At 40.9% G+C, this 18,860-nt stretch overlaps 1 protein-coding gene across 2 annotated transcripts in view; it reads right to left on the reverse strand.

Moving 5' to 3' along the window:
• CTNNA2 (catenin alpha 2) overlaps positions 1 to 18,860 on the reverse strand; it is a 2,350,558-nt gene that overhangs the window by 291,633 nt on the left and 2,040,065 nt on the right. For both annotated transcript variants that reach the window (XM_029593361.1, XM_029593351.1), the window contains exons 10-11: positions 2,477 to 2,569; positions 1,457 to 1,613 (exon numbers count right to left, since the gene is read on the reverse strand). In XM_029593361.1, coding sequence (XP_029449221.1) covers positions 1,457 to 1,613; positions 2,477 to 2,569 — 250 coding nt within the window. The remainder of the gene's footprint in view (positions 1 to 1,456; positions 1,614 to 2,476; positions 2,570 to 18,860) is intronic.

The raw sequence follows: 18,860 nt of genomic DNA on the forward strand, positions 1-18,860 counted from the left end.
ACTGCTGGATGCTGTTTAGTCTAATGTGTCTTCACTTTGACAGCTCCTTTGTCTCTTCAGTAGACCTCAAGGCTGTATCCACTAGGGATGTGAATCGTTTTAGGACGATTAAAATTATCGTCCGATAATTTTAATATCGTCTTAAACCGTTATGGAACACAATACAATAGAGATTCTAACGATTTATCGTTATAAATCGTTAGAATCGTGAGCCGGCACACTAAAACCCCCTAAAACCCCCCCCCGACCCTTTAAATTAAATCCCCCACCCTCCCGAACCCCCCCCAAATGAGTTAAATAACCTGCGGGTCCAGCGGCGGTCCGGAACGGCAGCGGTCCGGAACGGGCTCCTGCTCCTGAATCTTGTTGTCTTCAGCCGGCGCCATTTTCCAAAATGGAGCCGAAAAATGGCAGCGGCCATAGAAGAACACGATTGGACGGCAGGAGGTCCTTCCGGACCCCCGCTGGACTTTTGGCAAGTCTCGTGGGGGTCAGGAGGCCCCCCACAAGCTGGCCAAAAGTTCCTGGAGGTCCAGCGGGGGTCAGGGAGCGATTTCCCGCCGCGAATCGTTTTCGTACGGAAAATGGCGCCGGCAGGAGATCGACTGCAGGAGGTCGTTCAGCGAGGCACCGGAACCCTCGCTGAACGACCTCCTGCAGTCGATCTCCTGCCGGCGCCATTTTCCGTACGAAAACGATTCGCGGCGGGAAATCGCTCCCTGACCCCCGCTGGACCTCCAGGAACTTTTGGCCAGCTTGTGGGGGGCCTCCTGACCCCCACGAGACTTGCCAAAAGTCCAGCGGGGGTCCGGAAGGACCTCCTGCCGTCCAATCGTGTTCGTCTATGGCCGCCGCCATTTTTCGGCGCCATTTTGGAAAATGGCGCCGGCTGAAGACAACAAGATTCAGGAGCAGGAGCCCGTTCCGGACCGCTGCCGTTCCGGACCGCCGCTGGACCCGCAGGTTATTTAACTCATTTGGGGGGGGGGTTCGGGAGGGTGGGGGATTTAATTTAAAGGGTCGGGGGTGGGTTTTAGGGGGTTTTAATGTGCCGGTTTTGCGATTTTTAGATTTTTAGATTTTTCACGATTTTTCACAATTTTTCATGATATTTTACCCCCCCAAACGGCAACAATACGATTCCCTCCCCCTCCCAGCCGAAATCGATCGTTAAGACGATCGAGGACACGATTCACATCCCTAGTATCCACTGTGTTTTTCCTAGTGAAATAACTGATATAGACTCTTTACTGTGCAGTGGCCCAGTGCATTTTTTGCTGATATTAGAGAAATGTGCCAGTATATCATGCTTCTAGCATTCATTTTGTAACTTGATCATTTTTATGGCAGAAAACATGTTTTGACTTAACCCAACAGTGAACAAGTACCATTAGATGTTAATTAACCGAACATATTCCATGCTCAAAAATATTCTAATTTTAGAAATTCCCTGTACCTGAGACAGAAAGAAAGTCATCCACAGAAGTGATGTCATCAACAGCCTCCGTTAGAACTCGAACTTGCTTCTCCCACTGATCTTTAAACACATCCATATTATCTTGAGCAACTTTACTCTGGGGTCTGGCAGCCAACGTGAGAGCAGCATTTATTACCTAGTATTTGGAAGAATTCATTAAGATCAATGATAATGTTTTTCTGAAGACAAACCAAAGGCAAAGTGTAAGCACTGCTCTATTATTGCATTATTTCTTTCATTAGATGAGTCTTAGCAAAACATGCAAATGTGTCTTGTAGTGATGTGAATCAGCACTGGACTCGTTTCCGGTATCGGATTTGGGTAAAAACTGCGGGAAATCTTTGTTCCCATGGTTTTTACCCGTTTAAATCTGCTGTGTCGTGCCGAAAAATAAAATAACACCCCAACCATTTAAATGTAATTCTTTCTAATCCCCCACCCTCCCAACCCCCCAAAATGTTTTTAAAGTACCTGGTGGTCCAGCAGGGGTCCTGGGAGCGATCTCCCGCTCTCGGGCCGTCGGCTGCCAGTAAACAAAATGGCGCTGATGGCCCTTTTCCCTTAGCATGTGACAGGGTATTCGTGCCATTGGCCATCCCCTGTCACATGGTAGGAGTAATGGACAGACGGCGCCTTCTTTAAAAATGGTGCAGGCCATCCAGTTTTGGGTTTGGGGGTTATTTTTAAGTGCTCTTTCTTCCCGTCCCCCCCCCCAAAAAAAAAAACAATAAGAGAACCCCATGAAAAATGTTGTGGGGTTTTCCTATCGGGTTCGGGGGCCCCCCAAATTCTGACAATTTGAAAATATCTTCCAATATTTTCAATCATCAGAAAAATGATTCACATCCCTAGTGTCTTGTTTGTAGAAGATAATCAGCAGGATAAATGTAAAAGACTACATTTCATGTATACATATCTGATAACATTTCCAGGGCAAATTACTTTTCAGTGTTGAGGAATTCTTCACAATGTATATTTGTTAGCATGAATCTTACCTACCTGTGGGCAAAGACTGTCAATTTGGGTTGCTGCCATACGGACCAACTTTACACCTTCTTCATTATTGGAGATTGAACAAGCCAAGTTTGCAACCTGTAAAAAGGACAATGGATTGACAAACAAATCTTTTGTAGGAATACATTGTATTTCCTCTTGAACATTAATTGGAATGATTAATCAAGTCATTGATGTATCAGTGGATGCCACCAAGCATAAATCCACTCAAATTGAAATATTTTGGGTCCAAGTGAGTCCATTTTCAGTGTCGATTTATTTTACAGTTTCTTCATCTCCACCAAGTCCTTTGAGTATACTATTTGAATCTGTTGCTATGGATGAGACTGGTTCAAACAAGTAGAGATCTACATTCAAAAGGCTTTGTCTGCTTATGTTTGAGACTCGGCCTAAGAAACCCCTGAATTTAAATATCCTGCCCCATTGAATGGTGGCATTGTAGCTACATAATTCATTACCAGTCTAAAACTTAATTGGATAAAAGAAAGGCAGGATGGGGACATTCAAAGGATGTGACATAACGTTTCCTAATTAGCACTAATATTCAATATTCATTGCTGTCCAGGAAAGTTAGCCAGTTAATGCTGGTCAGGGACATTTTAGCCCTAAAATTAGCTGGGAACCTGACAGCATCCTTTCACCCTGTGGGATTCTCTTCTTTGCTGCTGGTGTCAAAGAGTTATAGAGGGGAAGCTAAATGTCTCCTTGTGGGATCCCCCTTCCTTTCTGCTCAAAAGATAAAGCAAAATATATAATTCTAGGACATCCTCCCTTCTTACCCAGTCCTCTCATGTTAAGGGAAATGTTTCTGACCTGTACCCTCTGTGCACCATTCACAAGATATTTAAATAAAAACATAAATAACTTTGGGCACCCTCCTTCATACCACCTCCCTCCTGACCCATCCAGAATCACAGAAACCTCCAAGCCCAAGCTGGGAGGCAGTAAAATCTTATTACACTCCTGGTATCTAACATTGCTCTGACAGCAATAAGAAGCCATCACAGCATGCAGAGAATCTAGTTTACTCCAGGAGTCATACAGCTATTAGATTACTGAGTTAAATATTCCAGTCACTAAACTGATCATATTTTGTTTAACTTCCAGGTCAATATTTGGATGGTTTGTCTGGCTACGGGTTTTTACATTTCCTGCTTCTCTGACTGTCTCTCAACTATTTCATTTCACTCACCTCCTCTCACATTTTCCTAGCCCCCTACAGTTTGGCTTTCTTACCCCATCATCCCCACTGACTCCCTCACGCCCTCTAATTATTCCCTCTAATATGGTTTCCAATCACTCTCTCTGTTTCACTTTCTCTCCACTTTCTCTTGCATATTCTCCCCTTCATCTCTGGCTATCTGTTATACATGCTTCCCCATAAGCCATCTTCCTCTCTCTCGCTCAAAACATTCCTTTTCTCAATCATACTTCTGGCTCTCCCTCACCTGCTTTGACCCATCACACCCTGGCTCTCTCTCTCAATCCTCCTCCCTGCCTTTTCATGCTATTTGTTATTTGATTCTTGATCTACAGGCTCTTCTTTCAGTGCTTCAACCAAAATTGTCCCCTAGAAATCATAATTAAAGTAGAAATATAATTATTAAATTATTGAAAGGTAAACCAATTAAAATTTATTTTGCCTTTCATGCTCAGAAACACATATTTGCAGAGTATGTTTGGACCATTTGATTCTGGTTCATTAGTTTATCATTTCTGTGCCCTGCCACCCTCCCCCCAAAAAAGCTTTAGGAATTGAAATTAAAGGGTAAACTACAATTAAAATTAGTTTACTATTTTCCCTTACATTCAGATATTATAAGTATTTATTGGTCCTCAGAGGGCCCACAATTTGAGTTTGTAGTTGTACATAAGGCAATTGAGAATTAAATGACTTACTCTAAGTTAGAAGGAGGGGGACTGCTTGTCCTGGTTTATAAGCTCACTGCTTATAAGCTCACTGTTTATAAGCTCACTGCTTATAAGCTCACTGTTTATAAGCTCACTGCTCTAACCACTAGCCTATTCCTCCACTCTTTGGCTATAAACTCTACCAGATAATATATTAGATGACTAGGGATGCTGAACTTTTATTAGATATGTGTGTTTCTATTTATCTACCAGATTTGCAAATACTCATCTTATTTGAGATTAGTTCCTTGAATGGATATATTTCTTTCAAAACCACATCTATTTACCAAGGTATAGGCAAGGTAAATTAAAGTAATGTGTGCTTTCATGTCTTATTAGTAAAACAGGCTGCATTAGAAATAATAGGAGCCATGGTAAATAACACATTAATGAACATATCTTAGTAAAAAAAGGCCTCTAAAATGACAATTAATATTTTAAACAAAATGAAAATATATATAAAATGCTATTGTGAGATTTTTTACTGTCAATTGTAGTTAGTGAGAAGTTTTATTTAGTGTTGTGTTCATCCTGAGTTTGGCCTTAAGGGATTTTGATACTTTTTTACTGTTTGCATTTTTCACACTGTAGTCTGGAGTGTTGTGATCTTCCTGCACACAGTGCCCTAACCCTGATACCGGGAGTGTTGTGATATTCCTGCATGCAGTGCCGTATCCCTGCTCAGTGCAGGAAGATCACAACACCCCCGGTATCAGGGATAGGGCACTGCGTGCAGGAAGATCACAACACTCGCGGTATCAGGGTTAGGGCACTGTGTGCAGGAAGATCACAACACCCCCGGTATCAGGGTTAGGGCACTCCGTGCAGGAAGATCAGAACACTCCTGGTATCAGGGTTAGGACACTGCGTGCAGGAAGATCACAACACTCCCGGTATCAAGGATATGGCACTGAGTGCAGAAAGATCACAACACTCCCTGAATCAGGGATAGGGCACTGTGTGCAGGAAGATCACAACACTCCCGGTATCAGGGATAGGGCACAAGTTCTAGTCACATTGACTGATCACATTACTTTTTTTGTCAAGCTACCAACCGTTTCCATTTCCCATCCCCCCAACCTTCACCTCAGTGGGAACCTTGGTAACATCAATAAATAAGAGGGCAGCCAGCCAATAGGAATACATATTCATTCCTAAACTGACCTGAACTGACCTGAAAAGTGTCAATTTGTATCATTTTCTGTTAGTGCGCACTAACCCGATTAACGATTTTTTAACAAAAAATCATTAGAATTCCTATTGTATCGTGTTCTTTAACGATTTAAGATGATTTCCTCATAGGGAAGCCGTTCCATGCCCCATAGATTACGTATAGCTAGTTATCTACATAAGGAGCATATAATATTAGCAGATACAAATTTACTTTTAAGATATGTATTATTGGAAAATCAGGACTTCACTGTATCTGTATACTGTAAATATATATATATATATATATATATATATATATATATACACACACAAAATCCTGTAAGCCCACATGGATGGGGAATGGTCTATGCCAGTTAACTGAATATATAGATAGAGCATCAGGACAAGGATTTTTGACATAGAGAAAAGCATGTTTCCCTCTGGTTAATCATCCCAGAATTCCTACCATCTATATGGTTCCCAAGATTCATAAGTCCTTAAAGTCTCCTCTAGGACATCCAATCTATTAGATAAATGAGGCTTGACTGACGTGCCGCAAATGTGCAGTAGAGAGCAGCGGCGGCAACGAGGAGCAGTAGCGGCGGTGAGGAGCGGTAGCAGCGGCGTGAGGGAGGGAGGGACCTCCCCCGGAGATCTTCTGTTTCTGCCATGAAGGGGTTGTGAATGAGCTGAGAGAGGGGGAGTGACTGAGGGGAGCGGATGGGGAGGGGAGGGATGGAGGGGGGAGTGGCTGAGGGGAGGGAGGAGGGAATGACTGAGGGGAGGAGGGAGTGACTGAGGGGAGGGGGGAGAGAGGAGAGGGGAGGGAGGAGGAAGTGACTGAGGGGGAGAGGGGAGGGAGTGACTGAGAGGAGGAGGGGGAGGGGGAGGGAGGGACTGAGGGGAGGGGGGAGGAGAGAAGGAGGGGAGGAGGAGGAGAGAGGGAGAGAGACTAGAGGGGGGAGGTGGGAGGGATAATAGAGGGGGAGAGGAGAATGAGGGGGAGGGGAGAATGAGGGGGAGGGGGAAGGAAATGGACCAAAATTTTTTTTTAATGTAGCCCGTTGTTACGGGCTTAACGGCTAGTATTATTATAAATGGATCAATCTTGGAACTTTTATCAATATTTTAGACATCTTTTTGAAACCTTTTGTGTCCTTATCAAGATACTATATACAGGACACTTCTCAGATGTTAATTTTATTACAGGAAATCATGGAACAATTGCAAATAGGATATTGGTTACCCTCAATATCAAATCCCTGTATACATATATCCCCCAAAAGGCATCTCTAGAACTCATGAAAGAAACATTAGAAACTTGTACATGACCACACCGTGTTCCCACAGATTTTTTTTTATGGATCTGGCATAACTAGCAATGAAAATAACTATTTTTGCTTTATAGATCAATATTTTCAGCAAATCCATGGAGTAGTAATGAATGCAACCATAGCATACAATATGGCCAATATGTATGTGTCCCACTCTGAATAGCAGCATTTATTCACATCTGAATGGATTTATTGATGTTACATTTTTTTATATGGAAAGTATCAGAAAATAGTTTACATCAATTTTTCTAATGACTGAACTCAGTAAATACCAATTAGACATGTACAGCAGACTTTCATAAGAATACTATTTCCTTCTTGAATATTTTGGAAAATAAATGTGAAGACTTGTTCTATGCTACATTACCAGGGTCGTTCATCAAAATGCATTATGGCATTATCACAGGTGAGGGGGCATGGGTTAGAGGCAAGGAAGATCTGGGGGGAAAAGGAGGGGAAGATAGAAGTGGGACAGGGCTGTGGGGAAACGGTAAATTAAGTAGGGGGGATAAAGTAATTTATGTTCATGTGTATGCTTGTTTGAAAAGCCAGGTCTTGAGGTCTTGCTTAAATTTCTTGGGGCATTGTTCCAGGCAAAGACTTGGGGGCATATTAGTCATCTATTTATAACACTATAGGAGGGTCAGCTAGTAACTCAAGCTGAGATTTTGGTGGTGGTCTAGGATTTGGGGGCCAGTTTTACATTCACAGAGAGATGTACAAATAGCACAGTACACCTCAGTGAAGATTTGATGTGATTTGAATGAGGAAAGGTACACAAAGATGAGACTTCTACAATACACTTTCGCACTAGCTTGATGCACTTTCTACTTGGGTGGTATCAACCAAGGGCAAGACTACACTGTAGAAATATCATCTTTGTGTACCTGTGCTGTTTGTTTCACTGTGAATGTAAAACCTCACCTCGAGTTACTAGATGACCCTCCTATTCTGATATAATTAGTTGACAAATTTGAGAGCCTTATAAAGAGTCTCTCTCAGAAATATCTGTCTGGGCAGCTTGTGAAGTGAAAATGTCATGGGTGTGATAAAATACCTATCTAAAGTGGTATGGTATCTCAAAAATTGCCCTAACCTTTTCCTTATTGTAGGCTTTATTCATGTAAAATGTATAGCATTTTGATTAATCTCGGAGTATATCACAAGAAAAGTTATCATAACAACCTGCTGTGGTTTTCTAGTCATCTTATACAGAAGCTGAAAATGGAATTGCCAGTCAGTCCATTTTTAAGACTGCATCACATTTGTTCCTGATATACAAGACTTTAAGTATCAAGCCATGCATATGGAGCACCGTTTTCAGTCCAGAAGCTGTCCCCATGAGAATAAAATGCAAGACATACAATTGTGATCTTCTTTTATCATATAAGCTCAAGATGGATATTTCCAACATAATGTGCACTTTGAGGTACATGAACAAATTGGCCATGATAGTGGCAGCGATTCATAGCCACTGACATGTCTTTGCACTACATTCTATTTTCCAGGAGTCTCCTATTATTACTGACTATATTAGAAGAATCTGCTTAATCTGTGAAAATGTTCTCTCATGAGATTTGTGGATCATGTCAATTTTGTATTTGATATATAGAGGGACAATCTTGGATATTTATTCATACAAATAAAATGTTTCAGCGGAAAGTTAATACCTGCTGCACCTCTGATTGGTTTATATACAGGGACAGTAACTATAAAATGAGCACATGGGTACCCATACATGCATTTTTGGATACATGAATGCTTATACACTGTAATTTAAATCAAATGCACAATGGTGCATGTATGATTTAAATAGGCCATGCGTTCATATGTGTGCACCTCATTTTAAGCAGTTACTCAAGCAAATGTACTTCGTATATCTTCCTTAAGACTTTGTCGGCTTTAAAGCAAAAATGTAATCTTATTTTAAAACATGCTCCTGTGAAGGACATTCCTAGTTTTACAAATTAGTCCATAAGTTATCCCAGTCCTTCTTGAGATCATTCATTCTGGTTCTTCAGCCTGCACCCCCACTCAGCTGTCTCTTCTCCAAGCTGAACAGCCCTAACTTCTTTAGCTTTCCTCATAGGGGAGCTGTTCCATCTAGGAATGTGAATCATTTTTTGATGATTTAAAAAAATCAGATATTTTTTAAATCACCAAAAATCATTAGAGTCACGATACAATAGAAATTCCCCCGATTTATCGTGAAAAATCGTAAATCGGGGGAGGGGGGAAAACTGGCACAAGAAAACAACCCCTAAACCCACCCGATCCTTTAAAACAAATCCCTTACCCTCCCCCACCCTCCCGAAACCCCCCAAAATGTTTTAAATTACCTGGTGGTCCAGTGTGGGGAGGGGGGGGGCCCGGCGCGATCTCCCGCTCTCGGGCCATCGGCGCCATTTTGGCTGCCACTAATAAAAATGGCGCCGATGGCCCTTTGCCCCTACCATGTGACAGGGTATCCGTGCCATTGGCCCCACCAAGTTGATCCTCCCTATCATTGCGATATAATTTGTACCCTGATATAGCACTGTACCATTGGTTATCCTCCTTCCACCAAGTCTCTGTGATGCCAATTATGTCAATCTCATCATTTGCTGCTATACACTCTAACTCTCCCATCTTACTTCTTAGACTTCTGGCATTGGCATACAGACATTTCAAAGTGTGTTTTTTGTTTGTATTAACAACCTGCTTTTCAGTTGTTTGGGATAATTCAGAAATCATTAGCTTCAGTGATTTTTTACATATAGGCATATAGGCTATGTTTGCTTTTAATGGAACCTCTCTGCTGGGATGCCCTAACTCTCCTGTTTCATTAATATCCTTCAAGGATACATTTCTCCGAACCATGCACTGCTGAGTGACTGTCGGCTTTCCCCCTTGTTGTAGTTTAAAAGCTGCTCTCCTTTTTGAAAGTTAGTGCCAGCAGCTTGGTTCCACTCTGGTTAAGGTGGAGCCCATCCTTTCGGAAAAGTCTCCCCTTTTCCCAAAAGTTTCCCCAGTTCCTTACAAAACTGAATCCCTCTTCCCTGCACCATTGTCTCATCCACGCATTGAAACTCCGGAGCTCTGCCTGCCTCTGGGGACCTGCATGTGGAACTGGAAGCATTTCAGAGAATGCTACCCTGGAGGTTCTGGATTTCAGCTTCCTACCTAAAATCCTAAATTTGGCTTCCAGAACCTCTCTCCCACATTTTCCTATGTCGTTGGTGCCCACATGTACCACGACAGCCGGCTCCTCCCCAGCACTGTCTATAATCCTATCTAGGTGACACGTGAGGTCTGCCACCTTCGCACCAGGCAGGCAAGTTACCAGGCGGTCCTCATGTCCACCAGCCATCTTGCCTGGATTGGCCACTGTTGGAAGCAGGATGCTGGGCTTGATGGACCCTTGGTCTGACCCAGTATGGCATTTTCTTATGTTCTTATGATGGCTGGCCTAACCCTTCCCTCCTGGGCAGTAGCCCTGGGAGACTTGTCCTCAGTGTGAGAGGACAATACATCACCTGGAGAGCAGGTCGTTGCTACAGGATCACTTCCTGCTACATCAGGGTGATGTTCTCTTACTGGGAGACCTTTCTGATCCAAGGCAGCACTGGGGCTGCCAGACTGGATTTGGGACTTGGCTACTATGTCCCTGAATGTCTCATCAATGTACCTCTCTGCTCCCTCAGCTGCTCCGTCTGCTACTCTAGTCTCCAGAGATTGGACTCATTCCCTGAGAGACAGGAGCTCTTTGTACCGAGTGCACACATACAATCTCTCACCGGCGGGTAAAAAATCATACATGTGACACTCAATGCAAAAGACTGGAAAGCCTCCCTCTTGCTGCTGGACTGATGCCTTCATTTTAGTTTTATTCCTAATTAAGTTTAGGATACTAAAGGCATTGGAATGAGTGTACTTTAAATTTACAGGTGAATTTAGTAATTAATCAGCTAGTGTCCTAGAAGGGGATGATTAAACTTTCAATAAGGGCTGGTAGAATAGTATGATTTAGATAAGACCCTGATTGATTTTTAATGAGAAAGTGTCTCTTGCCTAAAAATCAAGGGTTGAGTGGGTGGGAAAGACAGACACTAGAATTAACTATCTCTGGCTTGCTTATTACCTCACACACACAAACTCTAAAGAATATATCCCTTAATTTCACCTTTCACCAAACTTTTATAAGTCCAAATATTTCTGAAAGCTATACTTACCAATCCTCTTTAACCACCGTTAAATGAATCTTCACTCAATTAATGGAAGAGTTTGAGATTTGCACGCCTAATGGCGCGCGCTTCTGGTCCTCCTCTGCTGCAAAGGGTATGGGGCCTCTGGAAGCTGGGGCTGTGGAAGTCAATCCCTGGATCACTTGCAGTGACCTCTGGACTCCTCTCCTGGGGGATGCTAGGAGCAGTATGCAGGTGAGCCTTCCGGTCCTCCTCTACTGTAAAGGGTGCGGGGCCTCTGTGTTGCATTTGTGTCTCTTCTCACCCCTCACTCCACCCTCTCTACCTGGGATGCAACTCCCTTGGGCTCTGACAGACAGTGAAGCCACGGCTTCTCTCCACCTCCTTAGTCCCTGTTCCACCGGGCTGGCCTGACGTTTCGGATTCACCATGTTCCCAATGATGTAAGGGCACTTGCATGCTCCAGACTTTGTACCAGCAAGGGCGTGAACCTTGGGGACATCCCCCTGTAGTGACGTCATCCATTTGCACTTTAAAAGGTCTTTGCTAACCTCTAATGAGTTAACAAGGAACTCCAACGGGACTTGCTTCAGCAGTCCATGATACTTGCAATAACGATCCGAGTCAGCCGAGGAACCCATCCCCACTGCTTGGCCTTTTCAAACTTACCAGGAGTACCCGCTCCATGGGGGCTTCACTCTCTCTTCTTGATTTCAGATTGCTAGAACACTCGGAAGACTCCTCAATTACTGGAAGCGATCGCGGACGTGAACACAGTGAGTTCTATTGCATAGGAATTGGTACTCGCTCCATGAGGGTCTACATTCCTATTGCTCTGAAGACTCCCTTCCATCCAAGACGTTATCGCAGGTACAGAGTTCAAGAGTTACATTGGCAAGAGTACAGGAATCTTATACAGACTCTCTTCTACTCTAGAAGCCATTTCATATACAGCAATTGTGAGTTCTTATTACAGACTGCTTGTGGAAACCAGTGCACACCTACGGCTCCTGTTCCTGAATATACTGAAGACTCTCTGTGGCATAAAGACAATTGCAGACATCTACTATTGTGAGTGTACCATCTTGTATCCAGTATACCCTGTCTACTCAATACTTCTATTCTCTCTCTGCAGCTCAGCGACCCAGAGATTATCTTCCAGTATCAGAAGCACTTCAGCCTTGCCGGACACAGCAACTCACTACTGCCACCTCTGGTGGTCTAGCTTCCAGTATGATAAAGAACTATTGTGTTTATCTCATATTCTAGCCTAGCCAGTGGTTCCTCTCAGGATCTCCTCCTGAGGGCGCTGTCATCTGCCATTGGCCCAGGGATTCACCATTTCCTCCAAGTGGTCATTCCTTTCACTATTGTCACCTTGTGGGAGCCAACCACTACAGACCACTGACTCTGTTCAAGGAAGTATTATATAGACATCTATTCCTCTTTTTCTGAGACTTGCTAGCAGCTTATATATATATATATATATATATATATATATATATATATATATATATATATATATATATATATATGTATATACACAGATTGCTTCTCCATAGCAGGGGGCATGATAGACTGCTATTTCAATAGCAAAGTACTATATACCTATTGCCAACTCCTCTTCCTTGGAGAGTTGATCCATAACAGATTGCTACTCCTTAGGAGAGTGATACAGCTTGCTACTTCCTTTTCTTATAGGAGCATCAGCAGCAGTTCACTAATAGAACTACTGATAGCTAACTCCTCTCCTCTGGAGGAGGCAAGCATAACAGATTGCTGCTCCTCCCCTTTGGAGAAGGCAAGAATAACAGATTGCTGCTCCTCTCCTTTGGAGAAGGAAAGCATAACAGATTGCTAACTTCCTAGCAAGTCTACAACACTCTGGAAGCTGGGGCTGTGGACGTCAAACCCTGGATCACTTGCGGTGACCTCTGGACTCCTCTTTCGGGGGATGCTAGGAGCAGTATGCAGATGAGCCTTCCAGTTCTCCTCTACTGCAAAGGATGCAGGGCCTCTGGAAGCTGGGGTTGTGGAAGTCAATCCCTGGATCGCTTGCGGTGACATCTGGACTCCTCTCCCGGGGGATGCTGGGAGCAGTATGCAGATGAGCCTTCCGGTCCTCTCTTTTCAGATTCATATAAAAGGGTTAATTAAAAAATCATACTAAAAGTTAAGAATGTTACACAAATTCAAATGTTATTGAGACCTTTCAGATTTTCTTAACATACTTCAGGCTTTTGTGATAACAAGCATTGATTACGGTAATTCAATTTACCTAGGTCTACCACATTGTATCCTAAATCCTTACAAAAGATTCAGATCTCGGCTGCCATAATCTTGACTGGTACCAGCACATCTGAACATATTAGTCCTGTGCTAAGTGCCCTGAATTGGCTCCCAATAGAGCAACACATTCAATTCAAAATTTCCTGCATGATACATAATGCTAAGAATGATGCTGCTTTACTACGTATTGGCACGCTTCTAAAAATGTATTGGTCATCTCGGAGCTTACGATCTGAAAACTTGGTACTTCTAATGTTCATTAGAAGTACCAAGAATCAAGGTTTGTCAGAATTTCAGAGGTGCTTTATCCATCATATACCTCAAATTTTACTCAAAATGCTGTGAATATTTTAACTCAAATTACACTCAAAATGATGTGAATATTTTGAAAGTAAGGAACATATTAGATGAGAACAGTTCAGATTTAATCTTGAATGACTATCATAATCACGTCAAAGGACTGCATCAATTGCTTTCAATGACTAATATCCCAAGTGACGTAGGCATGTAATCATTACTCATTCAGCTAGGATTAGGGCTCACAGTCATGCAGATTTGTTTATTAATTTTTAAGATATGCAAATAAAATAATATCATTATTACTTATCTGAAAAGGTAGTAGGAGTCCACTTAACAGTTGTTAATAACATGAATCTCCTTTGTCTTGAGGGAAAAATCATAACAATTCAACACAAAAACTTGCTAGCTTTTGGAAAAAAAAACATTATCTGATGCTGCAGCATTTCAAAAGCCTTATGCTCTCTGCATCAGGAAATGAAATTTAGTCCAGATATCTCCTCCGTGGAGGATATTTTGTTGGTTCTACCTCGTCTCTAATGACATGTTCTTGAAAATGTATCTTAAGAAGCGAGCAGAACATTTTGACTTCTCACTGCTGGTGGCTGACAGTCAGCTGATGGTGTAGGATTAGATATTATATTTTGCTCTGCGTTCATTTCTCTAGGATTTTCTCCATAGCAGATCTACTATTATGGAATCTGATTCCTATAACAGTAAGAAAGCAGGCATATGGATCTATATTCAGGAATCAATTGGAGGCTCATTTGTTCCGATAACTGTTTTTAAAGAGGAAATGAGGTATATGAATTTTTTTCTATTTTTTGAGACTGTTTTCTTGTTAGCAACAATGATGAAACATGGCAGACATTATTAGCATTATAACTTCAAACCAGGAATTTAGTTTTATGTGAATTTTAATTGTTTTTAAGACAATTTTGATGTGAGCCACCTAGGACATCGGATAGTGTGGCATATAATTTTTAAAAAATTAATAAAAATAAATATTAGTGCAGCTCCCTCTTCAGCTGTACTGCAATGCAGGGCCCACACAAAGTCCCCAGGGCCAATCTCATTGTCTTGGACCTCTCAATTTTCTCTCAACAAGAAACAATCAACTCTCTTAAAAGACAAAAAAATCCTCTCCTCTTCTCAAACTGCAACATCCCTATTCTATAGCCATTATGGCTACTAGACAGCAGGGCAAGTCTTTTCCCTTGAGGTACAAGCTTGTTGAGCCTGCAATTGGAGATCCACAAAATCACTCCTATCCTTCCCAAAAAAAACCCCCAATATCCATCCTCTCTGCTCATGCTAAGCCAAGATTATGATAGCCTGAGCTGGACCAATCCCAGCAACCTGGGTGGGAACAAATCTTAGGGATGGACTCCAAAGATTATAAAAAGCCCATAATGATGAACAAAAAAAATCTAGTAAGGGAAATGAAGTATGCCTTACATTAGTATAGCTTTATTATTATAAGTGATGATTTATATTATTGATTTTGTTGTTTTCATTTTTATGTGGCATGATGATGTTTGTTTTTTCATTGTTGCTCTGCATACAGGGTCTAACTTATTGCGGTTTCCAGTTCAGCTTTTTTATGAACATTTCTATTTATATTATTTTATGGTCTCTTTTTTCTATGTTTGGTGAGGGTTTGTCTGTATTCTGCATGTGTGACCGAAATGATGTATTCTGCTATGGATCTGTAGCTTTTTCTGTTTTCCTAGTAGGAGGTATATTGGAGTTTTGGGGCCTGGTATAATATTTGTAGTTTGTTTAAGTGCTGCTTTGGTATGGAAGGATTGCTATATTGTAATTGTAATTCAGTTTATTCAGTACTTGTTTCAAAAGACCTAAAACTATATGGGTTCCAAGTATCTTTCTGGCAGGGTATTCTGGTTGGTACCATTGTAGTGCATGTAAATATAGGATACATGTTGTAAGTGATATTTTTGCACTAAAATGGCCTTTTTCATGTAAAATCTATTTACATGATGATGATGGATGCGAGGAATAGCCTCCCAGTGGATCTGATAGAGACAAAAATGGTATCTGAATTTAAGAAAGCATGGGATAAATTCAGGGGATATCTAAGGAAATGATGGGAAATTTAATGTTAAATTAATTGGATGGATTAGCAAACATGATCTTTTTCTGTTGTCATGTTTCTAAGTTTTTACATTGGCCATACAAAATGAACTGCAGTACAAAGCTGCATTTAACAGAGCATAAAAGCTATATTTCTACAAAAAAAAAAACCACAAGCAACTCTAGTGGCTCGCTGTGTAGAACACATACATACTTTTGCAGATCTGCAGCGCATGATCATTGATCACATACTCCCATCTCCGCAGGATGCTGATATGGGTTTTGTTTTTAAATTATCATGAACAACAATGGATATTTTCCCTTGATACAATTTTTCCCAATGGGTTAAATTAGTCTTTTGATGTAAGATCCATGAGAAACCTTTTTCCTATCCAACTATGAATGGGGCATTTTTTTGTTTTTAAACTACATGTGATTGTTCAGTCAGCTGTTTAAACAGTTGGGAGTGTATGTTTTACCAGCCAATCATCTGTCCATACATAGTGACAGCTCATTGATTGTGAAAGAAATAATGGATTTGCTTTTCTCTCTCAATCCCAGTACCTGCAAGTTGTTTGAATAAATTAAGTGAGATATGAGTAACTATGGACACCAGACATTCCCTTGATGTAGAGCCTCAAAACATGAATTCATGTCTGGATTTCAGTGCTTGGAAATGGGACTTTAGTGCTTAAAGATAAGTAGAATTGTTTGGAAAATTTATTTGAAATAATTTAGAACATAAAGTAAAAGTCACTTGGTGGAGTTGGCATATCAAATATTTCCTTTCATAATTTTTTGTTAATGGACTGCTGATAACAACCGCTACGATCCAAACACTCAAAAAATTAAAAGTGTCTGGATTCAGCCTCTGGCGGTTTTTTCAGAATATATTTTAATTTATACCAGTTTAGCATATTTTGTTGTTTGTGTAGTGATTTTCAAACTAGTAGAGTCTCATTAGGTTGTTTTTTTAAGTTTACTAAAACTGCCAATTATCTGAGACGAGTACCTTCCGGGCAAGAAAAAGTAAGGCCGCAACTTTTACAGCTTTATACAGTTCATTATAATTTGGAATCTAAGAATTAACAGTATAGGAACACTCTAATCATTTAATGGTCACCCCCACATGTTACTTATCCTCACTCCTCCCTTCCTCCCACATACAACCTGCTCTTACTTACTTTCCCTGACACACTGACCCCACTCCCCCAAACTACCCAAATCAAGGAACTTGAAGGCTGTTTCAAGGCATCAGAATCTTTTTCAGGTGCAGTGGATCTCTCTGGATGCACAATTGTTTCTACAATTCAAGCATCAGTATGGGTTGGCATAACATCAAGGTTTTTAACAACATTAACCCACTCTTCAATTTCAGTATCTTTAAATTTAGTTACAAGTTTAGTGGGAGTCAGCATTTTGAAGGATATTGAGAATATCTTTTAGTGAATTATTTTTTTTTCTCATACATTCAAACCTTCAAATTCTTCTTCATCAGAAGATCCCTGTTGTCCACAATTTTTTCCAAGCCTTTACTTTTTAAAGAAGATAAGGCTCATGTTGCATTGAAAATTGAATCCTTAATGGTGTGCAGTGACTGGAATTCTTGAAGAGAGCCTTCGTAGTTGAGTAGCTACATTTGAAGGAAGTAAGATGGTAAACATATTTCCACACACTAACTCTCATTCAGGAGGATGAGATAAAAAATTATTTAAAACTAGAATAAAAAGAACTCTTTCAACCATTCTCCTAAACAAACTTTTTGAAAAATTCACACTATTTTTCAGCAGGATTCTCCTAATAAGCAGATATCTTTTTTTTTTTTTCTCCTGAAATATCAAGCCTTCTGTTACCATGGCAAGTTTTAAAGCAAGACAACCATCCACCTGAAAAATTGCAGTGCTTGGTAATTTCCATTTGTAGATAGAAGTCTTTTGCCTTTTAAATCAGCACTGGGCTATAAATCGGAGCTCCCTCTGAACATTTAAAGGCAAACCATTCATACAATACTGTTCCAGTTTTGGTTTGGGTAGCATACAGCATTGATCAATTGCTTTGCTTGTCTCAGAATTTGTCATGAACTGTAGTAACTTTGCCTTCACTGCCTTGATGTAGATTCCTGCATCAACCTGCTGCTGTTTTTACCTTTCTTTAGGCGATTAATTATATCCAGTTTTTGCATGATCACTAATACAACCCACTTTTTTTTCTGTCCTCCTCTTGTTGATTGAGTACTGGTAGCCATAGTTGCAAGAGAGGCAAGACTGATGCTTTCTTTCCAGAGAAAAAAAAGTGCCAGTACTGAATAATAATAGCCCCCATAGTGCCCTTGCTCCCATAAATCCCTTTCCTTCCCGCCTTCCAGTCCATGGCACAATCAGGAGATCCTCGTCCTACTCAAAACCAGCTATCCCTTTTCCAAGTGTTCTTCCTCTCACCCCATCCCTGAGCTCTCCCTTTCCCTTTCTCTCTTATCTTTAACTGTTACCATAAGGCTACAGTCCTAGCTCAGTGTTGTGACAGAGGCCATAAAGAAGCATGAGTGCAGTCCCACAGTAAAAAAAAACAACATTTAAACATGTGCTGCTAAATGCCAGTTAAGCTTACCAGTTGGATAAATTCTGAATAGTTGGGCTTTCTGTGTGTGTGTGTGTGTATACATAGCAACAAAAAGAATCTAGGCAAAGTAGATTAATATGTGAAGTGCTTGCACAATATAGTAAAAAATTCCCCCAGGGGAAAAGAAACACTGTTACGTGCTTTAAATTCATAACAGTAAGCACATTGTTTATTACGGAGAATTTTTTTCTATACATTTCATTTGTATCAAGCTTGTGAAATTTCTTTGCACCACATTGATTTGTTTCACTTGTACCAAGCCTGTGATACATTTGTATCTTTTCTTTAATGGATGTATGTTATGTGCAATTGTTTTTGTGCAAGTGATACTTTTGTATCTTATACTCAATTCAGCATATTGTTTAGTTATTGTTGTTAGGGATTGTTCATGTAATTGGAATGCATTGTAGGTGTGTTTGTTTTTGTTTTTGTTTCACAACAAAGCTCATTCATTTTATGTAACAGCTGTCAATAAAGAATATTTTTAAT

Source organism: Rhinatrema bivittatum, chromosome 1, assembly GCF_901001135.1.
Source record: "Rhinatrema bivittatum chromosome 1, aRhiBiv1.1, whole genome shotgun sequence".
Taxonomy (NCBI): domain Eukaryota; kingdom Metazoa; phylum Chordata; class Amphibia; order Gymnophiona; family Rhinatrematidae; genus Rhinatrema; species Rhinatrema bivittatum.